Source organism: Marmota monax, unplaced genomic scaffold (genome assembly GCF_021218885.2).
Source record: "Marmota monax isolate L192 unplaced genomic scaffold, Marmota_monax_Labrador192_F-V1.1 WCK01_AAM20220418_F8-fsc00062, whole genome shotgun sequence".
In the NCBI taxonomy this organism is placed as follows: Eukaryota; Metazoa; Chordata; class Mammalia; order Rodentia; family Sciuridae; genus Marmota; species Marmota monax.
Genome location: NW_026695221.1, coordinates 3,342,288 through 3,367,790, shown reverse-complemented (window position 1 = coordinate 3,367,790; position 25,503 = coordinate 3,342,288). Strand labels below are relative to the sequence as shown.

The 25,503-nt window shown below is 41.0% G+C and overlaps 1 protein-coding gene across 3 annotated transcripts in view; it reads right to left on the bottom strand.

Moving 5' to 3' along the window:
* The window catches only part of Opcml (opioid binding protein/cell adhesion molecule like), a 1,182,194-nt gene that overhangs the window by 4,373 nt on the left and 1,152,318 nt on the right, over nt 1-25,503 (bottom strand). For 2 of the 3 annotated variants that reach the window (XM_058575284.1, XM_058575282.1), the window contains 3 exons: nt 15,324-15,461; nt 14,785-14,905; nt 14,156-14,307 (listed from right to left, as the gene is read on the bottom strand). In XM_058575284.1, the coding sequence (XP_058431267.1) occupies nt 14,156-14,307; nt 14,785-14,905; nt 15,324-15,461 (411 nt within the window). The remainder of the gene's footprint in view (nt 1-14,155; nt 14,308-14,784; nt 14,906-15,323; nt 15,462-25,503) is intronic. The other variant, XM_058575283.1, reaches the window with a different exon arrangement.

Genomic DNA, 25,503 nt, shown 5'->3' with positions numbered 1-25,503 from the left:
TATAAGTATACAACTGTTCCTACCTTAAGGACTTCAACATAGATATTTTTTCTCTGACTTATAATGTGCACAATGCTCAGGTGGACTAAAAATTATATTTACTTTATAGCTGAAGTCCAACTCATGTTGCTGTGCATTTTAGCTATTGAATATTCACAAACAAGGGCAGGGTGCAGGTTCTAAAACAGTTGTCTGAGTTTCATGGAGGCTCCCCAACAATTTATGAGTATTAGCCTGATTCTGGGTCCTCCAGGAATCCTGGTGCACATCCTAAAGACTAGCCTATATAATGTACTAAGTTGGAAAATATTCAAGGGGAAGCTCAATGTCATCCTCTATATTGTCTTCTGCAAAAGATGATGATTTAGGTTTTTAAATAAATTTATAAGGAAATGAGCAATTCAAATTGTTAAGGCTCTTATGTTAATTTAAAAGCATTATTCTATATATAAATTGACACACACACACACACATAGAGTTGCTCCTCATTCTCTAGAGAAGATTGTTCTAGGACCCTGTATATATATATATATACCAAAAATCTGCAGATGCTGAAGTTCATTATTTTAAAATGCCACATTATTTTCGTAAACCCTACATACATCCTCTTATTTGTTTGTTTAATTTGAAGTACTGGGAAATGAACTCAGGGCTTCATGCATGCCAGGCAAATGCTCTACCAGTGAGCCACATCCTCAGCTTGTCCTTCTGTATACGTTAAATCATGTCTAGATTACTTATAATACCTAATATCATGCAAATGCTATGTAAATAGTTATTACATTGAATTGGTTAGCAAAGAACCATAAGAAATAGATGTTCAGGACAGACACAATATTTTCCATCTATTATTGTTGAATTCATGGGTGCATAACTCATGGATACAGAGGGATACACATGCATGGATACTTTTATTTGAAAGTATCTTCCATTTTATATATATATATATATATATATATATATATATATATATATATATATATATATTAGATTAGTTAATGTATATACATATATGTGTGTGTGTATTCATTTATCATGTTTATATTAACTTGAAAAACAATTAAAGCCTATATTTCACTTTAAAGAAATGTAGGTGTAGAGATCTTATTTTTACTGGTTCTACCTATGGACTTAAGCATTTCTGTAACTGTAATGCTATGAGCACTGCTCTGGTTAGAGCTAAGATAGAGAGGAGAGAAGCATAAAGGGAAAGCAAAAACAAGCAAACAAAAAAAGTGATGTATGGAATTAGAAGGAAGTGGAATCCTAAAGAGAAATGAGTGTTTCTTGTGGTTATGGGTAAGATGCTTGGTGCTGATCAGGTGGAAGTTTACAGATATCTTCAGGTTCTGCTGAATGTACCATCAAGTGGGAACCATGAGGATGACTTAGAGATATGTAGGCTGCCCAACTTTCAGAGGATAATTGTGATGACACAGTACTGTGCTCTCTATCTACAATTCAAAGAATCTAAATAGATTCTTTGCTTTTGATGTTTTCAACTCTACACCTTCTCTATAGAAAGTAATCATTTCCCCCAGTGGTCATAGCATCATGTGGTAACAGGAGCAACCAAGTGGGGACACAATTTCTCTAGTGCCTCTGATGTTTTCTAGTTGAGTAACACCTCTGTGGGCTTTTGTTCTTCCATCTGAAAAATGAAAGTAGGTGGAGCTTGATGACTTGTATGATTCTTCCCCTATTAGCTTTCTGAGCTATCTTATAAATGGAACTTCTATATCTAGTTCTAGAAGGAATAGCTTATGAGCAGCCAGACAGCCTTCTCCAGGGGGTATAAAATAATTAACACCTTGGCTTTTAGCACCACTGCATGACATCTCTTCCTGAAACATGAAATATTACTGGACCCAATAGTTTCCCTTTTTGGTCCCAATTCCCAGGTAGTTCCAGAAAGTTGTGAGGTTCTTTAGAAGACATGATGAGCAACTGCTCTGGAGCATCAAATAAAATTTGCTGCCAAAGTGCCTTTGGTCAATCAGACTGTGAAAAATGGCTGGGCTATTGCATCCAGAGAATAAGTCTAATCCATTCTGATAGAGATTAAAACCAACACTGCTTTCCTCATAAAGATTCTGGACATATTTGAGATTGGCTTCAGGGCCAAATGACAGGATCATTAGAACTATACAAAAGGGTTCTCAGGCTTTATTTAGAGCAGAAGACAGTGGCTCACATCTTTATACCACTCTCTAAGTTGAAGGAATGTGAGGAATAAAACCATTAACAATGAACTGATTTTTAAATCACATATTTACAATGATCCTATTTGACTGGAAATGAGGAAAAGAAGGTACCAGCATTAGGTCATTCACACTGGACTTCAGTATGCTCTAGTCACTTTCTTCACTTGGGAAAATGCATAGTTTGAAAAAATGATGGATTGCTGTGCTTTAATTTGGTGCAGTTCGAAGACCCTCAATGACCTCTTGGGGCTCACATTTGGTCCTTAGACTGCCACAGCCTTTTGCATACTTGTTTAGTGAATCTGCAGAGCCAAACTCTGTACCAGGGGAGGGATTGGCATTGAAGGAGCTCTTCACTCTGAGATCAGCAATGCTCCCATAAAACCTTGAACATTCATTTCAGAATCAGATTGAATATGTTTTTCTACACCATGGCTTCTTTAGGTGAAGGCTGCATGAATTTTCATGTTACCCAAGATTTCAAGACATTAACTTGGGTACCAAATTCATGGTTCCCAAGATGATGTCAATTTTAACTTTAATAAATATAGTAAAGAATTCAAATGTTTTTCCCCCTTTTCTTGGCTTGTTGGAATGTCTGTTAGTGGTAATAGGGATAAAAGTTAATTCTTACCTAAAACTTAGACTCCGAGATTTGGAAAAGCAGGGTAGATTTTCAAGGAGGTTTTCTCCTTGAGAAAACTGACCCTGAGGGGCATCTGGATAAAGGCCAGGGGTTTCAAGAAAAGATGGGACTAAAAGTTGCAGGTGGGAAAAACATCCACTAGGAAGACAGGAAACATTCTCTGTGTATTCTGCCTCCTGGACCTCTCTGTGTTATATATGAAGCCCTAAATATTCTTTGGGGTAACATCACTTATAATATGTAAGTGCAACTATTCTGACATATAAGTGGAACTAATCCTGGAAACTTTGGAGTCAGACCAATTTGGCTTTAAATCATGACTCTTTGGCTTGCCAGTTACGTGGTCTTAGACAAGATATTTTGTCTTCTCTTGTTGAAAATAGACATAATAATACAGAGTTTACAGGATTAAAAGATCAAGATGATCAGTATTGTGCCTCTTGGAAAGTAGTTGTGAGATAGAGGTAACTGCTGCTATGGGTTAGTGGTTCCACCCTCCCTCCACTTCAGTTTCTTAGTTGCGATTAATATTAGGTTATTTAAATCTTTTCCAAATTCATTGAAATTGAGGTGAGATTTGGGTAAAGGAGTGAATGAAAAAGTGTGGTAGTGTAATGGTCACATTGCTACTGAGAGAGGCCATTCTTTGGGGGGCTTTGGAGGATGAGGGACACTGACTGAGTAGGGAGAGATCTAAATCCAAGCTCAACAGTAAAGACCAATGGCAAAGGGGCAGTTCTCTGCAGAGAAAATGGATCTGGGCCAGACTTGGAGAAGTCATAGTACTTATTGGATGTCTCCATGCCCAGACTCTATTTTCAGAAAAAAAAAAAAAAAGATAGTCACAGTCTCTACCTTCAAAATCCTTTCCCCAGTAGGACAGAGACAGTTGGACTTTAAATAAATAAACAAGAAAAAAGACAAATCCTTTTTTTTTTCAAATTCTCTAGGTTCTGGAAAGAAATTCATTTGGAACAAATAACCTCAAATGTCTTTCATCTCAGGAACATCCTGCCTGTTGGGTAGTCTTAAAAGGATTAAATTCAAGAGTTAGAAAGAACTGAATTTTCATTCTTGCTACCCACTAGCAGGAAGACTGGATGAACAATTTCTCTAGAATATTTTTTTAATACATAAAATGGGGAAGGGTAGTTGCATCTACCTTGTAGATTAGTTAAAACAGTATGTAAGTGTAAAGTCCCTGAATACAAATAAAAGATGAATACATATAGAGTGAATTAGAATTAGGACCACAATGCTGATTTTGAAAATAGCATGTTGTATGGGGATCCTGTACAAAGAGATGCTTTGGGATACTAAGTTTTCAAACACTGCCAAATACCAGCTGAAAGCAAACTTGGCTGTAGTACTTGAGTGACCGGATTCCTTCTGGAGGACCTGAGGTGGCTGCTAAACACAGATAAAAGCTTCCTCACGAAGACCAGTCATTCTGAGGAAGTGTATTCAGAAGCCCAATTCTTTCTCTGGGCAAATGCCACATTTAAGGAATCCTGCTCTATTTATGTTTAACAATGACTCAATTCAAGAAGAATGGCTGCTGCAAATATCAGGCTTCATTAATTTTTTTTCAGGGAGATAAATTGACAGTGAGAACATGTAATTATGCCCTTTCTCATTATTCCAGTCCCTCCTCCTTCACCCTTTTGAATGCTAAAAATTAATTGCTTCCTTCATGCCTGAAGTTGAGCATCTTTAAAAATAAAAGCTGAAATGAGGATGCAAAGGCAGAAAACAAACTGTGAATGACAACAACAAAATACTTTGAAAACCAATATGCAGAAAAATATAAGTCAGGTTTCAGCATATAGAAAAAAGAAAAGTGATTGATAGAAAAAACTCTAGAAATGGCAAAATGTCATAAAGGTTGACTATTGTGTACACTATGGGCCAGAGGAGAACTATCTGTCCAGACTTAAAGTCCAGCAAGAACAAGACAAATAATAAACAAACACATAAACAAAATAAAGTCTATCTTTCAGAGGCCTACTTTGGGAAGCAAAGTGTACTATATACTATATTTTTAAGAAACAAACATGGTTGAGGACTTGAAATAAAATTAAACCATTTCTACAAAATAAGAACTAGGAACATGTGTCTAGCCACATGCACTTGCTGCTTGCATTCAGAGTGTGGCTCCTCACCCTCTTGCGCAGCAGGTGTTGACAATCACAGTATGAGGACTCAGTATAATGCTCCTGGCAAAGGGATTCTCTCCTCTCTCTCTCTCTCTCTCTCTCTCTCTCTCTCTCTATATATATATATATATATATATATATATATACACACACACACACACATATGTGTATATATGTAAATATATATATATATATATATATATATATATATATATATATATATACACACACACACAAACATATAAACTTCCTAATGAGATCCTACCTTTTAAGAAATTCCGAAGTTTAAAAATGTAGTGTACATTATAAGGAATGAATGTATTAGAATGTGTCTTTATTTTTCTGTTCTGGATCGTAGTATAAATATAGCACTTTCTTCTTCAACAGCAGCAGCAGACCAAGTAGCAGTAATTTTACTAAAGTGGCAGGTGGGAGAGTGAGCACATTTAAAAAAAATAGAAGGAAAGAAAAAAAGAAACTCACAGGCAAGTTGAACTTGTTGATAGCACAGTGAGATCAATGGAATATCTGAAGTCTAAGAAGATACAGTTTTGCTATGAAATTTGGATGGGTTTTATAAGTATAATTATGAACTGTGTGACCTTCCTAATGAGGAACCAAAAGGATAATGATGTTCTCGGTGATTAAAAGAGGAGCAAGGAAATCTAATTAGAGGATGTGTGTGTTACACTTGTTGGTGAAACAGAAACCTATTTTCAGCAGTGCTGGGCAGATGAAGGCTCCTCATTTCCCTTGAAAGGGAACTTTCCCTCCATTGTCTTTAATTACAGAGAAAAATGTGGCACTGTGTTGTTTTACAAGTAAGATTAACCTGGCTTTCAGCGCAAGGAAAATGCATGGATCAGGAGGGAAGAAGGCAGCCATCTTCGTTTTCCTCTCCTCTCACACTCCCTGTTTTCTGTTCATCGAAAAGACAAAAGCTTAGCAAGTTAATACCAGAAGTTAATTCAAATCTGTAAGCTCATCACAAACCTGAAGGAGACAAGACTTTGTCTAAGCTGTGTGTCTGTGCTGACATCAGCACACACTGAATGCTCAGTGTGAAAGTCTAAATGCTTAGGCTAATAGCCAGATGTCAATGATTCACATGGAGGAGGGTGGGGGTGCAAGGCGATGACAAGGAACCTCATCAGGAATGAAATGTGAAATGTCTGCATTTTTTCCCCTAATATGTTGACTTCTTGCAGGTTGGGGAAAATACAAATGATTACACTTCTGTCATCAGCCAAAAGCAATGGTATTTCTCTCTGACTCATTCTCTCCCACCTGGATTTAAATTGTCAATTTGAAAAATAAAAATCATGTATATTTATCAGCAGGAAATGGACAAATAGGTGCAGCATTTGATGTTTCTGCAAGAGTGCCTTCTTAAACAGTGAATTGAAATGTTTGATAGAGTTTCCCTCACAAAGCAGGCTTGGGAGGGGACCCCTAAATTAAAATTAGAATTGGGCCAATTGGAGGTTGGAATGCAAGTAAAGTAAGAGAAATAGTGATGTGGCTTCCCTGAGGGGAGAGAACTACAAGTCCTTTAGAGTATTTGGCCTTTCTTTGGTTAGTGAAGAGTTTCAAATATATGGAGGCTGTGACTGATGTCCCTATTGACTGGGAGATTTATTTATTAATTCCACAATCATTGACTGGGCAACAACCATTGCAAGATACAGTGCTGCATCCTGTAAATGCAGAAACAAATACAAACAAAATATAAGCCGGAGGGCAAAGCACCACAAGAGCCCAAGAGATGAAGGATTTATTCTTCAGTGGAGCTCAGAAACGCTCTACAAATGAACTGCCATAGAGTTGAGTCTTGAAGGATAAATATGATTTTATCAGGCAGAGAAGAGGACAAAACCTGTATGTGTTACCCTTTAACACACGGGAAGAGATAGAGTATATATAGGTTTGAATGAAAGGTGGGAATAAAGTCAGACTCCAAAACCTGGTGTTGACACTCCTGTGGTAAAATTCCTATGTTGGGGAAATTCTGTTGCATCATTTGAATTCTCTAAGCTCTAGGCCCCTGTGAAATAGAAAGAATAACAGTGCTATCTCAAGGAATTCTTAAGTATCTGAAGGTGTGTGTGGCTGACAGTTAATAGATGGAAACTATTTCTTCATTCCTTTAGCATAGCACCTATCATATTCTATGATAATGGTTTGTTTCTTTGTTTATTAAAGGTCAGAAACTCTGTTCCTCCTGATCCTCCATCCTAAATATGATTACTGGCATAAAGTAGGCACTAAATAAATATTTTTTGACCAGATGAATAAATTGATGGTTGAATTCAGAGTGAAAGCAGATTCATGAAAGGTTCATTGTGATGACCTGGGGTATAGCCCAGCCTAGAGGGTGCTTGAAGCTATACGGTAGGTAAATCTGAGATTGCATACAGTCTTAATGTCATGCTTCTTTGGTAGGAAAGAGTTTTCAGCCAGGTAAATGACAAGGTTCATTCTGAGGTTTGGAAAGGATGCTTGGCCCTACTGGGGCAAACAGATTGAAGAGGAATTACCAAAGATGAGAGGACCCATGAGAGCATATTGTAATTGTTCAGATGAGAATGGGGAGTGGGAAGTCGGATGCAAGGTTGAGATCTACTTGTTAGGACTCATTGGCTCACAGAGTGAGAGGAAGTAAGAAATGATGGCAAGGGTTCTAGGAAATGTATGTAGGTACAAAGCAAGTCAAATGCTGAAGAGAAGGGTCCCTTGGGGAGAAGGACTGGATTTGAAATTTCCAAGGAAGATTCTGGCAGGGACAGTGGTCTGTCACTCAGCATTCCAGAGAGTGCTAAAGATACAGATTTGGAAGTCATTTGACTACTTCTGAAAGGCTACCAATCTTCTATGTGCCTAAAATTCCCTTGGAGAGTTTGCTTTAAAAGCACATTCTCAGGGACATTCAGAAAGATTTTGATTAGGTGGTTCCAGGACAAGGCTCACACTCTTTTTTTTTTTAAAGCATCCAGAGTAAGTCCTATGTAGGCTAAGAAATAATTCTCTTAAGATGCTTGAATATGTGGGAGATTCCTTCAACTCTCACTGTAATCCTCCCCTGTACTGACTTATGGGACACCAAGGAAGTCACCTCCTGTTTATATCAGAAATGCCAGAAATGGGGAATTAGAGGTCACAGGGGTCTAAAACCGACAGAAAGTGGGTGTTGGGAGGGAGAGAGACCCTGGTAGCCTGAGGTGAATGGAGCTTGAGAAAGTGGTAATTGCAAATGCTGATGTGGTGATTTCCTTTTCTGAGAGGGCATGCTAAAGAGAAGTTTGGAGTCTTCATGCCCACTCTTTGCATTCCTCCTGGAAACACCTGGGGAAATGTGTAGCGGTCAGGACACCTTAAAGGAAAGGAAGGAGAAGACGGAAGCAGGAGTATGTGTGGGGTGAGAGGAGTGTACAAAGGCAGAGATGCTAAGGCTCAGCCCACAATTATTAGTGGGGTGGACTTGGAAAGGACTCTAGTTGAAAATTCAGTTTGGAGATACAACCTGATATGCATATTTATTCTGGAAGAACAGCTATTAGCAAAGAAAAATAGAGATTCTGCCCTTAGTCTTTCAGGAGCTGCTTAGTTAGACTGTAGGCATAGCTGCTCCAAGGGCACTGAAGCTTTGCCTGAGGAAAAACCCAGAGCCCAGATGTTGCTTTAACTGGAGTATTTTGCCATGCTCATTTGCAGTGACAAGATTCCTATGAGTTGTCCCTGTGCCTGATACTTAACTCTTAATGTAACTAATTTGTGTTGCTCAAATTTCACAGATAAAATGTGAGAAATCTGTTTTTCTCTGCAGTATCCCCCCTCCTTTTTGGCTTTGTGTGCGTTCTCTGTCCCTCTCCCCTGCCAGTTCCAGTAATCCAGGCGTTTATATGCCTCATTAAGCACATCGCACTCTCTGCAGTGCCAATGTAATCAAGTCCAGTGTCTTCCTTCTGTGCACTCCAAGGACAGAGGGATTGGGCCTCTTGCTCAAGGCCCAGAGGAAGCAAAGTGAGTTGGCATGTTGAGGGAAAGAAACAGAGTGGTAAGCACATAGTTCTGGCAAGACTTTAAGGTTCCAGGGCTCTAGGTGGGCCGACAATGGCTGAACCCACTCAATAAAGCTAAGGAACACTTGGAGCAAGCTCCTTTTCAAGAGCACAGGGGGCATGCCACCATCTCCAAAGTTATGGATGGCAGCTATGGAGGTCTGTCCCTCATCCTGCATCCTCAGTTCTTCTCAATTCAGGGAAGACATCTAGAAACCTAAAGGTAAATTGGGTGTTCTTGTTCTTTTCTTGTATTTCAAAAACAACTGAGAAACAAACAGTGTGAAGGCTTGTCTACCAGAGTCAGACCATAATTCAGTCCTTCTCTCTATAGAAGCTGGACTTTTCTCTGCATTCTGTTGCCTTTGCACAAACTTTGGTTGCCTGGGGCTGAGGGAAGTGGGTGTCTAGTTCGATACTTGAGCTGAATTCTACCTGGGCAACAGTCCTGTCTCTGTGGCTCTGTGCCAGGTAGTAATTGGTGTGATGAGGAAGAAGTGCTTCATGCAGATGTCAACCACTGGCTGATTTTTGGTGATCACCCACATGCTGTGTTGCTATTCACTTTTCCTAATCATTTCATGTTTCAACCCATTCACCCACCCATTGTTGCCATAATCTTCTATATTTTTTGTTCCTTTGAAATTGCTTTTGTCCTATTTTTATTTTTTCTTTGCATGTAGGTGCAGAAATATACAAAGGGTATGTATGAGGGAAGCATGTTTTGCTGGAACCTATAGGGACATAGTTCAAGGGGCTTCTCAAAATATGGACTTACAGATTGTGAGGTAAATACAAATGAATACCTGGGAATAGTGTGTGTGTTTAGATAGTATGAACATATGAATTTTAAATGTAAAATTTGTCTTTTAGCAGAATGAGTAGATAAGAGAAGGGAGAATTTTGCACAAGAGTAGAATCCAAGCAAATGGCTTATTTGTATGGGGTTCCATCCAGATCATCTACCATATCCATGATGGGTTGCCAAGCGTTAACAATTAGTTTGGAAGTGTAGTAAAGCCCTCAGGTACTGAAATTAGAGTGTATGGTTGCAAATAACAGCTCATGTGCTTATAAATCAGTGAGATTGAGTTATCTGCCTCACCTCTCAATTTCCTGTGCACAAAATCTGGATAAATATGGTATTTATAGACTCATTCAGGGAGACAAACCATGTAAAATAGTTAGTTCAGTGGTGCTATACATAGTAAGTAGTTTGTGGCTATCATTAGCTGTAATTATGAGGCTCTGAGCACTAGGATGAACAATCATGGTCAGCAGAAAGGTGGGCTGGCTGGACACTATTACTCTGATATTGTGCTGCATCTATTGCTACTCAATCCTAGCATTAGAGAATTAGTATGTGTGAGTTCCACAGAAGACATTTTACACAGAAGGCTTTTACTGATGAAAATACCAGGCCATCTGAGACTGACTTTCTTCAAGTCACTCAGCCAGCAAACAGCAGAGCCTGATCTTAAAGACTCTCTGAGAACTATTTCCCTATAGCATCCTGTCACATTTCATTCCTGGCCACTGAACTTTGGGCATCAGGAGCACAACTTTTTTATTTTAGCATATTCATGCATTCTGTCAGTCACAAAATTTTCTTGACCAGTTACTGTGTGTGGGTCTCTGTGTTGGATTCTAGGGATCAAGCCAGATATGGTCCCTAGTTCATGAAGCTTATAAGCTAAATGGGAAGAAGGACTTTAATTGAATACAATAGTTAAAACAAAAGCAAAAGTTCAAGGAGAGGATTATGCCCCAGAAACAAGGAGCCTATCTGTCATATCTCTACTGTATATCATAAACAGTGACCTGCTCATGACAGGGACTGAGTATATATTTGTCAAAGAAGGCTAACCAACACACAGTGAGTACAGCAGGCAGAAACAAAGTATGGGAGTGTGTACAGTGGGGGAAACTGATTTAAGAAAGGTCAGGGAAGGCTTTCCTCAGGAATAGGTGATGACAGGTAAGTGGATCCTATCAGGTGAAGTGAGACAGAGTGAACATTAGGGACTGGAGTGTGCTGTAATTGAAGGTCAAAGGAGATGGAAGAAAGGAAAGCAGGTACAGGAATGGAAGCAGTGATAGCATGGGCCATGACAGAGAGGCACATACCAGGGGGATTCACAGTACCTAGCAGGTATGCAAGAGTTTTCAGTTGGCCACATATTATGAGTATTATCCTACTGACATTTCATAGTGACACTCTTTTATAAGCAGGCCAAGAGAGCATCATCCCAGTTTCAGCTCTACAAACTGAGACCTACAGTCTTTGTGTGCTGTCAAAGTCACACACCTAAACCTATTTTGGGGTGCCCTCATTTACCCACCTCACCAGCCTTTTAAAGCAAGCATTAAAATCCCAATGGTATATGAGGTAAGAATGGTATATGAGGTAAGAAATCTTCATCAAGTATGCAACTGACTTGTGGCTGAACTGAGATGGAAATCTATGTCTTTGCTACAAACTGAATTTCATCCATCCCTCCAGAATTCTTAGGTTGAACCTCTAACACTCAGTGTGATTGTATTAGGAGATGGAGCATATAAGGAGGTATTTTAGGTTAAGTGAAGTCATTGGAAAAACCCTGATCCAATACTATTAGTATCCTTATAAGAAAAGACACTAGTAAGTTTCTCTCCACTCCTGTTCCCTCATAAAAACTCAGCAGAAAGGCTACATAAGGAAACAGCAACAGGTGACAAGCCATGAAGCAAGCCCTTACTCAAATGGAACTGACCGAACTCACACCTTGGATTTCTAGCCTCTAGAATTATTAAAAAAAAAAAAAGTGGTCTGTAATTTAAGTCACCCAATCTGTGTCATTTTATTACAGCAACCTGAGAAGATTCATATGGTCTTAGTATACATTGGCTATTGTTATCTGTTATGACACATCTCTTTCCTTAACAGCAGAGAGAGACGAGAATTCAAGTCATCTGGTTGTCGGTCCTAGGCCTTTCCATTGTCTGTTTTCCCTGCTACTGACACCCTTACGAACTGAAGACATAAGTGAAGTCACAGGCAGGACAGCACCCTAATTCTGCTCTTTACCTGCAGTGTCCTCAAGACTAAGGGATGTACAGTTAAGGTAATTAAGGTGTGACAGGCTATGTTAGTCTGTGATTGCCCTGGATACACAGTTGTGAGAAGTGACAGTTGCAGAGCTGATTTTAGGTCTCTAAAATCCAAATGTTATCACTTTCCAAGTGATAAGCCCTACTTAGAAAAGTAGGGCTTTGAGTTTTCCATCTCTGGAAGAAGAGCTGGGCACTAACTACTGCCTTTTCCAAATATACAATGTGTGTGTGTTGTGTGTGTGAACGTGTATGTGTATGTGTGTGTGTGTGTGTGTGTGTGTTTGTCTCTCCCCCCAGTTATCATTGCTGGGTAAATACTCAAGTACTTAATAAAGGAGTTGAGTTTTATATCTGATTTTGTGCCTATTCATTAGCTACATGCTTCAGTCTTTAGTGTCACACAACCTCTTTGGTCCTCCTTTTACTTATCTGTAAAATGGTGTTAATAACCTGTTTTATGCTACTGTCTTGATGCCTAAAAACTAGTAAATATTTGGCAAATAGTAGGTATAATATTCATATACTTCTATTTTAAAATAAAACTTTATAACTAAGTCAGTATCACTCTTTGCTTTGGGCTAAAAGAATGAAACATTCATACTAGGGTGACTTCTCCTTAAAGACAGTCATCTAATAATCCATTTGGCTGGGTTCCTCTTGATACTTCTGTATGCAGAAATACTCCTTCTTGTTAGAGGCAACCAAGTAGAAGTTTATTATTTGGGGGCTGAAACCACTTCCCCTGAGATTTATAATGATATTCTATAGCTGTGTGTGTGTATGTGTGTGTGTGTGTGTGTGTGAAAGCCATCATATTCTACATGCTTGTTATCTAAACTGTGCAAACCATACCCCTTGAAGTCTGTCCACTATGGAGAAGTACATCAGGGATGGGGAGCAGGCAAGCCTATCTTTGAAGAAGGCTTATATACAAAAGCATAAGCATTCAGGCAGGCAGAGGAAGGAAGGAACATGCTGTACCCACCTGCCACTGCTGATGAGGGGCTTATTTCTAAGACACACACAGCACAATGCACACACAATGCAGAGAGAAAACAAAGACATAGATCACACATTTCAGATGGTTGGTGGAAAAAGTTTAGTTCATCTCAATGCTGAAAGCTTGTTCAGGGTCTGAGATGCACATGGAAATATGGATCCCTCCTCATCCTATTTACTGGATGCTTCCCTCTAACTAAACCACAGCAAATAAACACATACATACACAAGTAAAGAAAAAATTAAAAAAAGAAAAAAAAAACCACACACACACACACACACACACACACACAAATAAGCTGGCCCTGGCCCATGGTGTGAAATGTCGGACAAGAATATGCACATAGCAGGGTGGGAATATGAAGTGAAGAAAGGAAAGGGCTTCTCGGAGGCCAGTCATGGCTCCTGAGACCTAGTTCCTCTGAAGTACTTCTGTCCTATGGGAGAAACGACTTCAGAGGAGGGCCTCATGCTGGAGTTGTGAATAGAGCAGTCATCTGGTGAGGACTCAGACCTCTGCTCCATTCATCTCAGTCAATGAGAATATGGCACAGCAATCAACATGAGAATCAAGATGGCAGCAGTTGACTTAGTTTAACACCATAAATGAAAACTCCAGAATCACAGAATTTTATTGTAGAAGGTATTGGATCTTAAAATCACATCTGGTTTGTCCATGCAGAACTTAACAAGGTAGTACAGTTGAACTGTCTGTGGTTGTCTTCTTTATGGGTTCCACATTCAAATGGATTCGAAATTTGGTTTAGTCCTTTTAAAAGGAACAAACTGCCTTTCAATGATCAGGAGAATGAATCACTTTGCAAACATCACTGTATCACATGCCAGGGAAATGACAGGGAGAAGGAGTTCTTAGCTAAGGGTGGTGATTTGAGTAGTATGGATGGACACAAGCCAAGCAGATCATGTTGTCCTCCCTCCTGGGTCCCTGGAGCTCCCCCATGTGGCTGAGCCCACTGCATCCAGGCGTTCTGCACTCACCATACAATGTGATGCTGGCATTGGTATTCCCAAGCTTGTTTGTGGCAACACAAGTATAGTTTCCATAATCTTTCTCTGAGACATTGAAGAAAGTCAGAGTGGATATGCGGCCTTTGTTCTCAATCCTCACTCCATCCAGGCCCGTGGCTAATCTGAAATAAGAGAAGGTACTGTTGGTCTGGTCCCACCAAAGGAAGGAAACAGCAGACAGTGGGCACTGAGAGAATGCAAAGACCTCATAGATAAATTCTGTAAAGAGGCTTTCTTTCCCCAAACCCTTTTCTTTAAGTAACTCAGTCCCTCCAACTCAAACCCTAAGTACCACAGACTCCACCAAGAGGAAAAATGAAAGGATAAGCACACTCAACACTCAAAATGTTTTGATTTCTAGTCATCAGAGACTACCACATCTAAAACTCATCTCAGATTCTGAAACGAGATCAGTTCATTTTGTCTCTTTCCAGCTTACTTCATTTTTATTCTCCTAGTTCTAAACTGAGACTCTGTCACTAAGGAGGCTGTAACACATTTTGATTTTGCCTTATCTTTCTCCTGTACTTTATCATCTTCCTTCCATGTGAGGAATGGTCCATCAGCTCTGCTTCAGAGCTGCCCTAGTTCAGAGGTACCTGGTGTCTTCCTTGAACCACTGGAATTCAGCCATCGGGACCGCAGAGGCTTCACAGCTCAGGATACCCTTCTGGCCAACCGAAACACCAGTATTCTTGGCTTTTGAGATATAGGGAGGGTCTGTGGACAAAATAAACAAGGAAACAAACAACAAAACCATACAGAGTGATTCCAGTGAAAGATGAGAGGCATGTCCAGCCATTTGCTGTGTCTGGTGACACAATTCCTTCCCAGTAAAATAACAGAGAAAGAACTCCCTGTAAGACACTGTGATGACAACAGCATCTTCTTCTGGCCTTCAGACCAAGTCTAAATTAGCAGTTGTCTCCACTGGCTGAGAGCTCTGAGGGTCTCAGGAAGACTCCATGGACAGACGGCAATGGAGGCAAGAATGGGACAAAGCCATCTGTAAAGAATCTTCCTGATGGCAGCCACTTGAATGTGGGTCTCTCAGCAAATGGTACTGCCATTCCCTCTTCTCCCCCTCATCTCTATTCCCTCTTCTTCCCCAGAATTCTCGGACGGCCGGTCAACTCACAGTTTACAGTGATTTTTACTCTCCGCACATCGGGTGCGGCAACATCATTCAAGGCGCTGCATTCATACTCCCCAGACTGGTCCCGCTTAATGTCAGAGATCTCCAGGTACTCATCCTCACTCACAAAGCCCTGGCCTTCTGGGGAGAAAGAGATAGAAAACAATAGAGAGACGGTTAAACCAGGAACAGCGCCACAGTAGATAGAATAGTTATGGTCGTGACCAGTGGGTTTGAACAGCCCATCAACGATATAGGGAGGGCACTGTGAAGAGAGAAATTCCCTGCCTGAGTCTTGGATCAATGTTCTTTCAGCCAAGTCACTTTAACTTTTTAAAGACATTTGATAAGAAAGGCATATCAACATTTTTCTTACATGTGTTATATAGAACACAAGCTACTAACTACTTCCAGAACAAATAAGTGAATATTTTACATTTTAAGACAAATAAAATCAAAACAACTGGTTTAGTTTCAAACTGAGGTAGAGAATAACTAGTTTGATTGAGGCATTTTACAATTAATATGTATTTTAAAGCATCATGTTGTATACAATAAATAAATACAATTTTTATTTATCCAATAAAAAATAAAACATTTAAAAAACGGTAAGGAAGAAAGAGTGAAGAATAACTGAATGAGAAAGCACCATGTGACTACTATGTATTAGATTCTCAATAAGCATTTGCAAACATAAATAAATGGTAGTTAGCTTCAAATGATAAATCTGTGGTTACTAAAACAGCCTAGGTATTTTAATACCTGATTTTGAACGCATTTGGGAGTTATCCTTCTCAAACACTTGTGAAATTTGAAACTCATGATTCAAAATAGTTGAGTACTACAAAATTTGCTTTGCTTTCATCCATCATTACGTGCTCTTGTAACAATCTGGGTCCTCTCCCTTTCTGATTATCCCATTCCCTGTAGTTCAGTGTGAGAGAAGAGCCCCTGTGTCAAATTTTCTGAACTCTGTTGAAACACCTGGCTGTGGTGAAAACCCAGCCAGCAGGAAGGTCAAGAAGGCACAGCCATCTTCCTTTCTCATATACCTGCTACCTGGTTCCTTTTGAGCTCAGGGCAATTGAAACTCTTTATAACTTTCCCCAATACCTTATAGGGTTATATTCTTACCATCGGTGCTTATTCAACCATATCTGGGTCCAGCCCAGGTGTCTGTGGAGAGGAGCTAATGGTGGGGTTGGAACTCAGGTGCTTTGGCACCCTGACTCTGCTACAAGTCCAAGCTTTGAGGACCTCCCACCTCTCACTGTGCCCATATCCCCAGCTCATTTGCTCTTTGGCACTTGGTGACTACCCATCTCCATCCCCTACCTTAGATCATATCTATCTAGGATGAAATGTCAGTCTTTGGATGTTGTTGGCAAAGTCATTGCTAAAAGGTATGGTACACCAGGAAAATATTTTTTTTTCAGGGCTCCTATCTATATAAAAATAGAAGTCATCACCATGAACAGCACTTTTCTTTTTTTAAAAAAAATATTTTTAGTTGTAGATAGACATAATACCTTTATTTTTATTTATTTATTTATTTTGTATGTGGTGCTAAGGATAGATCCCAGTGCTTCACATGTGCTAGGCAAGCACTTTACCACTGAGCCATGACCACAGTCCCCCATCAGTTCTTTTATGATAGTTCAATCCCACATAATTTCATGGGGAAATATTACAGTAACCCAAAGGAATTTGTCACACCACCTTTCTAGAACCTGCACCTGGTGACAAGGCTCCAAGAACTACATAGGTATGATGTTCAGAGTCAATGGGGAACCTGGAAGAAACCATGCGAAGAGTGTCTGCCAGGTGCTGAAGAGTGTCTGAAGTGTGTCTCCCAAGGGGGATAGAGCAACTCCACACTCCCGACCTAGCATGGGCATGCCTCCCTGAATGTTATCGCTCACCCCACCTATCCCTAGGGGTGAGAGAAGAGCTTAGAACATTTTGCAGAAGAGCATCAGGATGTGGTACCTCCAGGGACCTGAAAGCGGGCCCCATTTGCTGAGATCTCAGGACAGTGCTGCTACTCAAGGACTCCACCCCAACAGCCATTCTGTTACCAGACTAGATCATATTCAGACTCCTCAAGGTTAATCAGGGAATGCAAGCTCCTTCTCATCCTTTTTCCCCCCCTTTCTTTTCTCTTAGAATCTCAGAGTTAAGGGGATTCAGAGAGTATTTATTTTGGGAAGTCTAACAAAGATAAAACTTACCTTTCCTTTTGGAACAATGCTGGCTGATCAATGTGAGCATTTTTAAGGATGAAGCAACAATAAAATCAAACACCAAAATGAATTTCCAGTCTCACTTCACTGTTTCTACAATGAATAACAATGGCAGAATGGGAATTCTGGTCTCTTCCTCCTAAGACTCCATTATTCTTTGAAAATATACCATAGAGTATTTGTTAGAAGTAACTGGACCACACTGCATTTACTCCAACAAATGAGCTATCTGCCCAGGACCTGGCAGGAACCTCCGGCAGAGTCACTGTTTCCCCTTCCTTGGGGAGAACAAGAAAGACCCACTCATGCTGCACAGTGGACACTGGCCATATGGATAAAACCTCCTGATAAAGCATCATCCATGCATGCCAATTAACTGAGAAATGTGTGCAAATCAACTGAGAAGTGCTGACTCACATAAAGCCACTGGGTGGCTTCAAAGAAGGAAGAGGCCATGAGCATTTGTATGAGTAGGACAGATCCTGGGTCCTTTGTGGAGAATTACCAGACAACATGACCACTCTCTGGAATGTGGGAACTTATTTTCATTTGCCGCAATGCTGCTTTTATGGGATGGATATGTGACAGCAAAAAAAGGAAGGAAAAAAAATACATTTCATGTGAAATGGGGATCGTTATGATAATACTACCTCATTAAGCGAGAAAACAAATTTTGTCAAGTTTGTCCGATAAAGTAAGTGCTTCTCAGATTTTAATTTGCATATAAATTCCTCAGGGACTTTTTAGAAGTTAGATTCTGATTCAGTTGGTCTGGAGCAGGGTATGGGATTCTGCATTTCTAGCAAGTGTGCAGGTGCTGCTCATGCTGCTGGGCTGGAGACCATACTGAGCACAGACATCATCAGGCAGCACACAGGATTGGACACTGGTTCACTCTTACTCACACACTCACAATTATATAGGTCTATGTGGTTGTTTGGATCCTAAATGTCACCTAAAGGCCCACGTGGTGGATGCTTGATCCCCAATTAGAGCTGTTTAGGAGATGGTAGAAACTCTAAGAGGTGGGACCTGATTGGAGATCAGGAGAGATGTGCCCTCAAAGAGGATAGTGGGATCCTGGCCCCTTTTCCTCTTTCATCTCTCTCTCCCTTTCTGTTTCCTGACTATGAGTTGAGTGGTCTTCCTCTGTCACATGCTCCCACCGTGATGTGCTGCCTCACCATAGGAACAAAAACAACAGGGACAACCAATCATGGATAGGACCCTCTAAAAATTGTGAGCCAAAATAACCTTTTGTCTTAAAAAGTTGAGTACCTTGGGTCATTGGTCATAGTAACAGGAAGCTGACTAATATAGTCTATAAAGGGCATCTGGTTAAGAAAATACACTGAGCACCCCTCATACTGAGATTCCTGTGGAGTTTGCATCTCAAGAGACACACTAATTTAGGAGGTCAGGGCTCAGAAGATACACTGAGGATGGGAATCAAGACATTTGAAAATAAACATTGTATTGAGTCTTTGTGATTAGAAATAGACAAACAAAATCCCCCATAAACACAGACTCCTTTCCTGGAAAATAGGAAAAGGCCCAGCAAAGGAGACGTATATGTTCTTAACTATTTTCAATGCTTGGCAAAATATCTGAAGCACAACCAATCTGGGTTGCTAAATGCCTGGAGACCTAGGAAACCAAAAAGTTGAATGCCTGCTCTGTGCTCTCTGGTTCTAGCTGCAGTATAAAATTTTGATTCCATGCTGTAGAGAAGGAGGTAGAAGTCAACCAGTGTTTGAATCCCCTTTGCTAGCTTTCAGGAAGCCTCATTGCTAACTATGGAGTTACAGGTAGATATACAGGGCTGGGAGAAACATCTGAGAGAATCACAGGGGATGAAGAAGACAGGAGGAGAAGGAAGAATTTGTTGGAGTGAAGATGGGGAGAATGACAGCTGGGATAGGCAAGATGGCCCAGGTAGCCACCAGAAGATTCTGGGCACTCATTTAAAAGGGATTATTTTAAAGGCTACAAGACTATAGTGTGTGTGTGTGTGTGTGTGTGTGTGTGTGTATACCATGTCTGCCCAGAGTTTCTCCTTATGGTGTAATGTCCTATAATAAGCCAATAACCAAGAGGTATTATGAACCTGCCCTAAGCATCCAGGCATATCACATACCATGACTGAAAGCAACAGAAAGCTTATTCTGAATGAGTAGCATAAATGCAGGGGGAAAAATGGGGGATGGGATGGTTGTTGCCTTCCAAGGAAAGAGCACTTCAAAAAAAGATAAGTTCAATTCATTACATAAGTGAGATTAAGATCTGCAAGGATACAAATAGTGCCATTTATCAGGGGATGTGGGAGGTCAGCCTCTCAGATATAGTATGCATGCGTCGGGGAGGGTGAGCAAACTTGTGGATGCACAGTCACAGAATACAAAGAATATGCAATAGCCACAGTCAGGAACTGCTCCGTCTTACAGTGCAGGAGCAGACAGAGAAACTGTTTGAGAAAGAGAAGGCTGCTTTGCTTGCTTGCTGTCCCTGAGTTTATCGGCAGTCATTTAATTGATACCTGTTATGAGCAAGGTGTTGTGTTGGACACTTTGGGTGGTGGAGAGATGATTTAGGGAAAAGATCCTTCACCTTGGGGGGTCAGCAATCTCATGAATCCAGATCTTGAAGCAGTTTGTGTGTTTCTGTATTAGGTTTAATATTTCAGTTCTTTGTCACTTCTAGATCTTTCACATAAGGTAGAGTAGGTCAGAAAGGTGTGATACAGAGGGAATAAATCTAAACATCTGAGAAAAAGAGATCTACCAGGAAGCCCAGGGGACAATCCAGAAGCTTCTTGACCTGCTTCCCCTCTTGTGCATCCCAGGGTCCCCTGCCAGGGGCATCTTAGCCACTAGTCTTGCATCAGATTTCCCTTCTAATTTCTCAGCCAATTCCCAAGAAGCCTAGATTTGGAAACATGATGGGTCAATGATTTTAGCCTTCACATTTTTGGATTAACATTCCTGATAAAATATATTTTCTTCTGCCTGGAAACTCCTGGGAACAAATTTAGAGTGTGGCCTGTTCCCTTACCTGACTACGCACATCATCAAAATAATCATCCTCACCTTGAGACAAAGCTCAACTGGCCTTTCTTTTGAAAATAACTGAAAGTTGCACCGTAGGTGTCCCCATATTCACTGTCTCTGTATAAATGCTGCATACAGTTGTGGCTTTATCTATGGAAACTGCTCTGTGAGGTTAAATGCCAGCTCCTATAACAGCTTTTGCCATGAGACCTGTCAGGAGTTGACTCACAGAGGAACATGCGCTGGAGTGAACAGCAGATGAGATAATGGAGGAGGGCTGAGAATGTCAGGTGGCATAAAAGACAGGAAAAATTACGGAGAAGGGGAACTCGGAGGAGGAAGAGAGAGGGAGAAGTACGTGGCCCGAAGGAAGCCAGAGGGAATGAAGAGATTGTGGGCACCACAGTTGTCTATTTGGTTCAAATGAGAGAATTTCTAGAAAATAAGAGAATGAATTTCCCTGATGCCCGACAGAAAGGACCCTTATATATGATCCCAGTTGATCTTGAATTTGGAAAGTTGGAACTATATATACAGGCGATTGTGTGCATAATTATTTCTGGCCTGATAAGCTACAATGAAGCTTTTTTATTCATGTTGGGAAATAGCCTTTGCCTACTGTGTACCAACGCTAGCCAGCAATCCTAGCTATCAAAAAAAAAAAAAAAACAAAGACTTTGTGCCCACCAAGAGCATACTATGCTTATAATGACATGAGAATTGGCTGACATGCTGTGTATTTGCTGGAAATCCTGCCATGGAGGTCTGGAGCAAGAAAAGGAAGCACTCAAGGCTATCTGTGCCCACCCACCCCAAAGCTTCTTGCTTATGAGGTGAGTAGGATGAGGCAAGGACTCAGAATTTCCTGAAGGGAAGTGTGCTGAAATCCACCCACTCTTTTTTTTTTTTTTTTTTGCTGTCCAGGATATTGACCAACAGAACATCACCACAAAAATAGCTCTGAGCAGATCAAAATACCAGCTTTCTTGTCATTGAGCTGGACTAAATTCTGGGCCAGGGATGCAGAGCTGACATGGAGGTTTCTGCCTTTTCCCTTGTGTGCTGATGACAGCTGGGCTTGCACACTGGGACACATGGCTTTGGTACTCAGCCACAGGTTAGAGTGTTAATGAGAGCCATATGGAATATGGAGGGCAGGATCATAAGGTCTCTGGACTCAGGCAAATGTTGGCCAGGAAGGTGAAGGGAAACAGGGGTGCTGTACTTATTTCTAGATAATTGTCTTATTCCACTTTAACTAGATCCAAAGGATGTTCAAGCAATTCATTTAATATGTTCTTTAGTTGACCCCTTTCCATGGGGAGACAAAGAGTGAACAGGGTAGAAGGAAGCTACCTTCTAAAAATGTGAGTGTTTGGAATAGGGTTCTTCATCCTTCCTAGAGATCTCGTGGCATGATTACCAATCATGACACAACAGTTCTTATTTTGAAGGATAAAAACATTGAGACTATGCTTGCATTTGGAATTGCTATCAGGTTTTAGCATTTGGGACACAGTTGGGCCCACAGAATCTGATTATTATATTGTTTGCTCCATACCATGTAGTAGTCATCCCGTTGTCTGAATGGCAAGCACCCTGAGCAGAAATGACATTTTCCACTACTTTGAAGTTCTTAGGGCATCTAGTGTGGGCTAAATATACAGCATATGTTCACATTATACCTAGTGGCTAGAGGTCAGGAATCTCTGTATCTGCACAAAAATCCCCTCTCTTCTTCTTGTTATTTTGACCTGTATTTTTCTCCTCTGAACATTGAAAGAGCTCTCCTTAGAACCCTTGGCAGTAAGCAGTTCTTTCCCCCACCCTTAATTAAGCCAGGGAATGTGGACAGCAGTGCCAAGCCTGCTCCTGGCTTCCAGATCCACTCTTTCCTTCACTGCATTGGAGTTAATGAAAAGTGTGATAAACCCACTATTTCATTTTCTCTTAATTAATACAAGCAATTGAATTGTGCTAAAGTCATTTTGGTTTGGAGAGTCAGCCCTCTGGGTCAATGTCTCACTTGCTGGCTGTGACAAAAGCACTTTGTCTTGGGCTCAGACAACCTTTCTCAGGCTGTGGCCACCAGGATCTTCCCTGGGGGAGGGGTGGCCTGCCCCCTCCAGGGCATTCTTGCTGGCTGCCATCCCTAAGGCTGACAGTAAGTTGGCTAACGATAAGATCAATGTGTTCCTGTGAAAGTTCCTTGAGCTTTGAGTAAGGGAAGAAATATAGCAATAAAGCTCCTTGTAGCTGGGGGCACAGAGAAATTCCCTGGCAGTGGTGAGTGTCTGAAGTCCTTCCCTCTATGAATGGGTGAGAGTGATGGAAGCAGTTTCTATCCCCTATCTTCTGATTGGGGATAACTGAGAATAATACAGGAAGAGAAGGCATCAAGTGACTTATCTGGTATAACTGGCCCCAAAGATAAAGACAGAGGAAGTAGAGAGTTTTGCCAGGTTGGTGGACAGGAGGAGGCAATGCCAAGGACCACACCCCCCACATAATCAGGTCTAGTGTTCTCTGCCCTTGCCAGTCCCCAGCACTGAGAGCCCCAAATACAACCACCAAGAATATAAAGACAAGAGTAGCTTCTTTCAAAACCACAGTGGATGTTTAGACAGACTGTGCTTGTATTCTGTTCTGAGATGGGATCATTATGTGTAGAAGAATTTGGACGAAACTAGATTCTGGGACTTTTGGCCCATTGGGGGTGGTCCTAAATGAGTGACTCCGAAGGATGCAGCACATTCCTTTTGAATGAAAGTGCAGAGCATGTGCCAGACAGAGAAGTGAGTTAGAGTCTGTAAACAAGTCAAGATGGCGCCTGGATTTTGCAGAGGGAGTGGTTTGTGAAGTAAGCCAGCGAGCCATTAAGTGTGGAGATTCCTTATTGGTTGACTGGTGTATCTAGTTTATGTTAATTAAGATAAGCTGTGTGGAATGTATGTATACCCCTCCTGTCCTACAATAAACGGATCCCACTCCTGCTGTATCAATCTACACAAGTTGTTCGTCACCCCCCGGTTATTTTGCTGCAGCCAGACTGCGGCAGATGGTGACCCCGTTATGGGGAGCCCCGGGACACTCGTGGGTAAGTGACGGAAAAAAAAAGCTGCCTGTCCCTAGATAGGATGGGAGCAAATCTGCTCGTCCCTAGGCAGATAGGGCGAGAGGAAAAATGGCCATTTTGAGAAAATGGAGAGGATTGATACAGTATGTTTGTGTCTTCTTTTGTCTTGAAATGTATTGTTTTTATGACGAAAATATGGAAGGGGTTAAAAAGTAAATTTCTAAGGAAAGAGGCACCCCAGTGGAACCAAGAATAGTTAGGGCATGTGTTGATGGAAGCCCAGGAACTCTAGTCAGAAAGAAAAAGAAAGTTCAGAGGAGGAAGGATTATCAGGAAAAAAGTTGCAGCAAAAGGCTATTACTGAATACTTTTCTTTACCGGAGAGTGCCTGAATTGGCTTGGCGGCTGCCACTTGTGCGAGCTGGTCATGGCGCAGGAAGGACTTTCCAAGCGGTGGCAGCCGGCTCTTCCCCACCCCTGCCTAGGGATTGGAATGCAACTGCAAGAGCCCAAATCCAGACCTGACCTGGAGGCATAGTCTCGCAGGCTCTTGCTCCCTGTGCCCAGAAGCAGTTTGAGTCCGGGACTCTCCCCAGGGCCATCTGGGGCTGCCCGGGATGCTGCAGGCAGAAGACTGCCCCCCCCCCACCCCTCATCCCTGAAGTTTGATCATTTCCAAGGCCAGTAACTACAATGGTTCTCTCACACCTGGAAGCTAATGAGTAATGAGCACTATTAAGGCTTATTTCAAATGTAAAAAACCTTGAGAAATGTACTAAATTGTTCAGAAGGTTGTTTTCTTAGTGGAATGCTACAGGATTTTCTTTAGCATCATTGCCTGAGTTCTGCCTTCATCCCAGTTCCGGTGAGGACAAGGGTGGAAAAATTTCCAGTGTTACAGAAAACCAGACGAAACTTCGGCTGAGAACCGGACGAGACTTCGGATCAAGCTAGCTGCCTGCAGAACTTACCTGGACTGTGATTTAAGCTAGCTGCCTGCAGAACTTACCTGGACTGTGATTTACCTGGACTGTGAGTTAATCTATTGAGACACTGCTTTACCTGGACTGAGACAACAAACTGTAATCTACAACAAATTGTAACTCGGTATCTTTGCTAACGGTGTCATTGCTGGTATAATTTTTCCAAGGGCTTCTTGCATGGAGCCATCAATTGGCTTGGTATTGTGGCATTTTGTATCCTCCCCTTCTGCTTGTAGCAGATTATTTATGGTGTTTGTGTAAAACCACTATGGTCGTTATTTAAATTAAACAAAAGGGGGAAATGTTAGTCTGTAAACAAGTCAAGATGGCGCCTGGATTTTGCAGAGGGAGTGGTTTGTGAAGTAACACCAGCAAGCCATTAAGTGTGGAGATTCCTTATTGGTTGACTGCTGTATCTAGTTTATGTTAATTAAGATAAGCTGTGTGGAATGTATAAATACCCCTCCTGTCCTACAATAAAGGGCTCCCACTCCTGCTGTATCAATCTACACAAATTGTTAGTTACCCCCGGTTATTTTGCTGCAGCGGACTGAGGCAGAAGAGAGATTTGGACACACATACACACACACACACACACACAGAGAATGAAAATGAAGAGGGTGAGAACTGAAGCTTAAATCCATTTGATGAACAGAGTAATGTACTTGAGTTAAAAATAAAGGAGCTAGCATTTACATTCTAAAATGTATTTTAATATAAACAACACAAACAGTTCAGATCAAAACAATATAGAGGGAAAAGGGAAAAAAGACACCACTTTTAAATAGCACAGTCTAAATAGCTAAGTTATTGACAAAATGTTTAAGGATATTT